At 51.7% G+C, this 7,241-nt stretch overlaps 1 protein-coding gene across 1 annotated transcript; it reads right to left on the minus strand.

The window, feature by feature from the left end:
* Positions 1–952: 952 nt before the first annotated feature.
* LRRC3C (leucine rich repeat containing 3C) lies at positions 953–4,907 on the minus strand. The gene has a single exon (XM_089774021.1). It carries the CDS (start codon positions 4,831–4,833, stop codon positions 4,051–4,053), a length of 783 nt encoding a protein of 260 aa, XP_089630147.1. The 5' UTR covers positions 4,834–4,907; the 3' UTR covers positions 953–4,050.
* Positions 4,908–7,241: the final 2,334 nt, after the last annotated feature.

Raw genomic sequence — 7,241 nt, forward strand, 5'->3', positions numbered from 1 at the left:
TCTCTTCTGCAGACTAAACAAGCCCAAATCCCTCAGCCTCTCCTCGTAGGTCATGTGCTCCAGCCCCCTAATCATTTTGGTCGCCCGCCGCTGGACCCTCTCCAACGCGTCCACATCCTTTCTGTAATGGGGGCCCAGAATTGGACGCAATACTCCAGATGTGGCCTGTCCAGTGCCAAATAAAAGGGAATAATCACTTCCCTAGATCTGCTGGCAACGCTCCTCCTAATGCAGCCCAGTATGCTGTTAACCTTCTTGGCTATAAGGGCATCCTGTTGACTCCTATCCAGCTTCTCGGCCGCTGGCATCCCCAGGGCCTTTTCTGCTTAACCTGTCGGGCCGCTGGTGAGGGCCCTGACTTTTTAAGGATGGCTCCATCTCTCAACTTTTCTCCTCATCAGGGACAGCTTCTGTAGGGCGGAAACGTCGTCCCCTTTAGGGATGATCCCAGTGCAACCCACACACCTGCTGGGTTCTCTATCCCATTGCTTCCCAGTTGGTGCTCCATGGAACCCCAGGGTTCCGCAAAGTGAAAGTACGGGTTCCGCGAGAACGTGGCATTGCCCCGCCCCCTCTTAAAGAGACAGAGTATTTTGCAGGGTTTTTTTTTGCTCAACCAATTCTGGAGGGGCTTCTTTTTTTTTTTTCGCTTGCCAAATTTTACTCTGGGAACCCTAGGGGTTCCTTGAAATTATTTTAAGCTGAAAAGGGTTCTGTAGCCAAATAAAATCAGGAAACACTGCTCTATCCCATGGAGGGGCACTTAGACCACTCACAGAGAGAGAGACTGCGTTTGCTCTGTAGCCGTAGCTGAGCACCAGTTGGCTGTTAGCTCAGGCTGGAGAGGCTCCAGAGGTCCCGGTTCTGTTCCACCTGTCGGTTCCCACCGCTGGGTTTTCTTTGTGCTTGTTCAAAAGAAGGACACAAACTCCAAAGTATAAGTCAACTTTATTCTCATATAAAGTAAGAACGTGAACAGTCTAGTTCAACAACAACGCATCATTTGGTCAGATGTTATCAAGACGTAATCTCACACAGTGAGCATGCCCTGACCACCGTGTTTTACACCTGGCAGCCCAGAATTCGACTGGGCTTTTATTACAGCATAGATATCAGGGGCCCACGGTGTTGGTGGCCGGGGCGGGGGGGTGGAGTGTGTGTGGAAATATGCAGTTCATTCATTCACATTTGGTTTTAATGTGGACATCTGGTCAGCCCAGGTCCTTGCATTAGCTGCTTTCAGCCTCCCATTTTCCAGCACATCAGATCGATTTGTAAAGGAGAAACTCATTAAAGGAGCTTCATGCACAAAAGCGGCATCCAGAGGTGTTTGTGCGTGACGCAGGAGCCCTGCCGACGTTGGGAAAGTAGGCACTTCTGAATGTATCGGAGCAGCTCTGAGGGCATTTGTGCGTGGGGTTTTCTCACGAGCACCAAGTGAACTTTCGCTGCTTCCCACCTCGAAACCTCTCCCAGGCTGTTTGGACACTTTCGCCAATTTCCCCTTCCCCCAGACGCCAAAGTTGGTTTGGCTGATTCTGAGGAATTTGGCCTCATGCGTGTCACCCCGGGGTGATTCACAAAAATAATTAGAGACGGGCCTGAACCTAGACCCGCCCCCCCCAATCTAAACACGCCCCAAATGTTGCGAGAGTTCGGTTCATCATCAGGACCTGAATCCGGTAGGTTAAGCTCTAAGCATAATATAATATAAGGGTTGATTGCTGTCTGAACTACTCTAGCAAACAGAGAGACCAAGGGCCTGATCCTACTCAACTCAAAGCAAAGCAGAGCTTTGGTTTGTGACCTTGAGCGATTAAGGCAATTTACCGTTAGTCTGGATGCAACACAACAAAACGGGTTTACAGCCTTTTCCTCCAGGGCCAGAGGTAGCTCCAGCTGATACCTGTTAAGATTCTGGTTCCGGCTGGCTTTTCTTCCTTTAAACAGTGGCTGAATCCGGACTCAAACTTTGCAGCTGCCCTCCATCACAGGCCGTACCGAAACCTCTGATCCAAACGCCCACCCCCAAACGGTGGAGAAAGTCCAAGCAAGTTCCAAAACTGAGTGATTCAGGCCCCACTCTAATGATTCGATTTCCAAATATTGTTTGCATGTGGGGCTGAGGGGGGGGGGGATTCTGAGCCCCGATACTGAAAATGTAGAGACGAGAGGCTGGGTTTTGTTGTTAGCGTTGCTGTGGAGTGTGGGGAGGGAGACCCTTTGCCAACAGAGGACAGAGAGAGAAGGAAAAAAGCAACGGAGCCGTGGCCTCATTCTAACCCCCCACATCCTTTTTTCGCCCGCCACGTCACAGTGATAGGTCGACAAACTTGTCAGTCCTAAAGTAAACATGCGATGACCAACTAGAGGCTTCGGGAGGCAACTAGAGGCAAGATGGTGAGGAATCTCCCTTGTTCACGGCCAGGCCTTCTCTGGCCATGACCAGGACCCCCTTGGGGAGGTAGGAGACCCAAAGGGTCCTCCATATGGAGCCAACTGAAAGGTTTGCTCTACCGCAGGCTGACTTGTAAATGTCTCAGCTACAGGAAACCCTCCCCCAAAAATACTTTATAAGTCAGTGCGCCCGGCTGGGACAGAGGAGTCAAAGGTTACTCACATCTCCGGTGTGGGACCCTTACTACTAACAAGAGTCTCTCGTCCCATGAGGGGTGTCCTTTTCAAAGGGACATCCCAGGACCGGGCTTTACCTATTCATGGAGCTCTCCCCACCCCTGCAGCGGGCTGCCCCTGCTGTGTGTGTCTCCATTATTTTACCTATGCCAGGTGGGCGGACAGTCTCACAGGGACGGGCTCTCAGCAGATCACCAGCCCGTGCTGGAAACGCTTTGAGGGTAACTTGCCATGGGGCACGTGGACATTTCTAGCCCCGGGGAGCTGACACGTGGTAAACATTTCAGCACCTCCCATCCGAGCTGTTTCTAAAAGAAGGGGATGTTTGAGCGGCAGGGAGATGGATTTTATTTTATCCTAACAGATGCCCCCATCTCTAATGAAAAAATCCCCTTCTGCCTCTTTCCTCTCGCAAGGCCCAAATTCACCCGCAACTGCCTTCCCCCTATCCTTACTGGCCCTTAGAGCAGGGGTTCCCAACCTGGGGTACGCGTAGACGAGAAGTCTTCCAAAGGGGTACGGGGAATATTTGGTAAATAACTAGATTCTCCTAATTGAAATATTCCAAAAGTAGTAGTGTTAGTGAAAAAAGTTGTGGATTCTAGAGTCTAGAATTTATTTCCTTTCATATTGAATAGAGGCTACGGGAAGGTTTACTAAAAGCCAAGGGGGTACAGGGACCGAAAAAGTTTGGGAACCCCTGCCTTAGAGAGAGGAAGGGGCAGGTATTTGGAGTAGATTTTTAACTCTAGATCCTATTGGGATTCACTTATCCCAGCCTCCAGCAGTTGGGATCTGCTTTGCTCTCTTTAGTTTGACAGGATACCCATTATTCCCGATATTCTTCAAAAGCCGGAAGGATTTACATAGTAAGAGCATGCCACTGATCCATCCCTCTGCAATGTTTTGGGGCACCCCCGACAGCTGGAAGCATCCCTAACCGAGAGTGAAGGAAGTAGACAGTGAGTAGCTGAATAATTACCAAAAAAACCACACCCTAATGGATTCTTGTAAAAGAAATACAATTCTTTCTAAATTAAGTTTCACCTCTGAAAGGGGAATCATTTGAGTCATCGGCGTCTGCTTGAGGAGAACACACAGGGTTTCTTCGCTTTTCCCCTCTGTTATGCAACACAATAAATAGACGCCCCCAAATCCCCTGGGGCCCTCACTAATTGCTCGAAGATCACAGCCCCTGCGGCATTGGTTCTGTACAATCACGCTCCTGTTTTCTTCTGAACGTGCTGGGCCGGGTCCGAAGCGCAATGCAAAAACGTGGTTGCTTTTGTCGACGGACGGCCTCTTCAGCCCTGGAGCGGAGTGGGTCCCCAGGAAATGCAGGAGGACCCTTTCCACGAACTCCCCCGGGGGTCCTACAGGGCGGGGAGGGGGGGCAGGAAGGAGAGGCGTTTTCAGTCACACCACAGTGCTGATAGTGGAGGATTCCTCCGACCTCTGCGGCTTGCTAGGCAAGGACTTCAAGTACTCAAGGTGCCGCCGGGCGTCTTCCTGGTTCTGCCGGACGTAGTAGACCAAGTAGGAGATCACCATGGCGAACCAGCCGAACATGGTGACCAGCATGGCTATGTCCGTGGTCTTTTTGTAAACGCTGCAGAAGTCCGTGTCGGTGACCACGTGCAGGAAGGGCTTGCCCACGTGCTCCTCCTTGACCGAGGAGTCGCAGACGATGCTCCCAGAGGACCCGGTCACCAGGTCCACGGTCCTGATCAGCTCCTGGAGTTTGCAGTCACACAACCATGGGTTGCTGGAGAGATTGACCTTGGCCTTCAGCCCGCTAAAGACATCCTTGCTGACCGACACCAGCTTGTTGGAGGACAAATCCAGGGAGTGCAAGCGCTCCGACAAGCCCCGGAAAGCCCCGCCCTCGATGCGGACGATGGCGTTGTGCGACAGGTCCAGCTCCAGCAGGACCGGCAGGTGCCGAAAGGCATCCAGGGGCAGGGAGGGAATCTGATTGAAATCCAGGTAGAGCTTGTTGGTGTCGTTGGGGATGTCCTGAGGGATCTCCGTGAGCTGAGCGTTGCTGCACCGGAAGGTTTTGTAGCCGTCCTCCTCCGCGGGGTAGCAGCCCTTCGGGAAGGTCGTGGCCGAATGGAAGCAAAAGGTCATCAGGACGAAGCTTTGGAGAAGCAGCCACATGGTCACCGAGTGGCGGAGGAACCAGTCTACTAGAGGCATGGTGGGGTGTCTGCATAACCCTGCGGCCACTTGCTTATCAGCTGTCTCTCAAGCGGGCTGCTGGAGTCATTGGATCTAAGTAAGAGAGAGAAGGGGGAACAGATAAACCATGCTAGACAGGGAGGAACAGTGCGGCTTTGCACATGGAGAGCAGAGATCTGTGCACCTTCAGGAGATCTGGGGTCTGGTCTTGTGTTTCCCTGTACGTTGAGCCCTTGGGCAACCACCCAGGAGAGATTCTAATGCCACCCAGGTGATTAGCAGAGCACCCACAGCAGCCCGCATGTGTTTCTACAGGGTGGTGCACATTCACATATGCCTTGGTGCACATAATAAAATTTATTCTGCACATGGGTGAAAAAACCCTAGAGGGCACGTTGGTCCCACATTTACTGGTAACCCTCTTTGGAGAAGCAGCACTGCTTGGGGAGACACCACACAGACCCCTAAGGGGCCTTCTGTAGCTATGATGTGGTCCAAGTCCTTTATTCTCGCGGCAAGTGAAAGCGTGCACGCCACTTTGTCAGAAGTGACCAACAAAATGAAACCCCCTCGTAGGGGGAGGAAGTACCATGTCGACAAAAGTGCGGGCCAACGGCGTGCACCCAGCCCGACTTACAACGACGGGGCTGGGTCGACACAGCCGTGTGTCTAGACACTGAAAGTGTAGAAGACACCTGCTGAGTCTGGGGAGTCTATGCGCCTGTACTAAGCCATGCCAAGGGTGTTCCCTGTTCTGGCACTCTGAGTGCCGAAGGTGGGGCCCGCAAGGGATCTTAAAATGCCCTGCTGCTAAAGGCTTCTGCTTAAAAGGGTCACGGGCTCTCTGAGCTTGGATGTTACACTGCCACCACCCAAATGCAAAAACTCCCTGAAGCCAGGAAGAACGTCCCCTTAGGGGGTAGCCCTGGCAGGATTCGCCCCCTGCTGAGCACAGCATCACAGCTCCGGGGAGGCCAGAAAAATCCCGACTCCAGTGAATCAATGTGAGTTTTGCCATTGGTTTCAGCGGGGCCCAGACTTCACCCCTGGACTCCAGGCTGGGAATAAGCAGCAGCGGTAGCCAAATCCTGAGGTCAGGCAAACAGCCTTTTAATAAAGCCAGCAAGGAGACCAGAAGCAGAAATATTTGAGATAGGAACAAGTTGTCAGGGGCTCCTACAACTGCGCATCCTCTGCTGTGCTATATACCCTCCAGTGCCAGCAATGCCCCTCTGCCATGGATATCGGCCAAACCGGACAGTCTCTGCACCAAAGGATGAATAGACCCAAATCAGCCATCAGAAATGGTAGCACACACTCACAAACCTTAGGGGACATTTTCACCTGCCGGGGCACTCAGTCATGCATGTAAAAGTAGCCAGTCTGCTACAAAGGAATTTCACTAACCAGTTACAGAGAAAGGCTCCAGAACTGTGTGACGGCGCGTTGGGGGTTCCCCGTCTCCTGCACCCCGAAATGGCACAAACAGACTGCACCAGCCAGTGGAATTGAGGGTGGTTTATTGCTCCTCCAGCACAGCGCAGCACAGATGTAATCTGGTTACAGGAACTGGGCTAAGAGGCCTCAGTGCCCCCCTTGAGATAGGGGAGTCCCAGCCCCCTCCCCAGCTCCTTATTCCCTGCCTTCCAGATAGGAACTAACTAACCCTCTCCAAGCCCTGCCCCCCAGCCAGGGCAGCATTCCACCTTCCTTTGTTCCTCTCCATGGGGGGTGTCTGGCCACTGGTTCAACAAGTTTGGCATTACCTCTGCCTAGTGAGGTTTTCCCTGCTGGGTCTTGCTCCAGACAGCAGGGGTCACCACAGCCCAGCAAGTACCCCCACTACGTCACAAACTGGAATTCATCTACAGATTTGACACTGTTACCCTGGGCTTGAATAAAGACATGAATTGGTTGGCACATTACAAAGCCAATTTCTCCTGCCTTTAACATCAGCTTTTGATGTGAAAATGCAATGTATGGGACACACCCAGCCCACTTAATTAGCCTCATTCACACAGGTCCTACAATTGACAGGTACTTCTTCTGCTGATATATAGATCTCTTGATTTCTATTATTTCCACTCCAATTCATCTGATGAAGTGGACTTTACCCATGAAAGCTCATGATTCTATTTTTGTTAGTCTCTAAGGCCTGGTCTACACTACGGTGGAAGGGCAAATTAAGATATGCAATTCCAGCTATGTTAATTACATAGCTGGAGTCGACAGAGCTTAAATCACGTTTCCATGCCGTTCACACAACAGGAAGCTGATGGGAAGTCGCTCCCTTCAACTTTCCTTGCTCCTTGCAAAAGGAGTACTGCATGCCAGCCGGAGCTGCCCTCAGCATTCAATTGATGGGTCTATATTAAACCTGCTAAATTGAATGCCAGCAGAATTACCTCTGGCGTGTCGATCTTCCA

This window comes from Pelodiscus sinensis, chromosome 29, assembly GCF_052426305.1.
Source record: "Pelodiscus sinensis isolate ZL-2025 chromosome 29, ASM5242630v1, whole genome shotgun sequence".
Classification (NCBI taxonomy): Eukaryota; Metazoa; Chordata; order Testudines; family Trionychidae; genus Pelodiscus; species Pelodiscus sinensis.

Excerpts from the sequence above, each read along its gene's own strand:
- LRRC3C (XM_089774021.1), bottom strand. The coding sequence starts at position 4,833 with ATGCCTCTAGTAGACTGGTTCCTCCGCCACTCGGTGACCATGTGGCTG.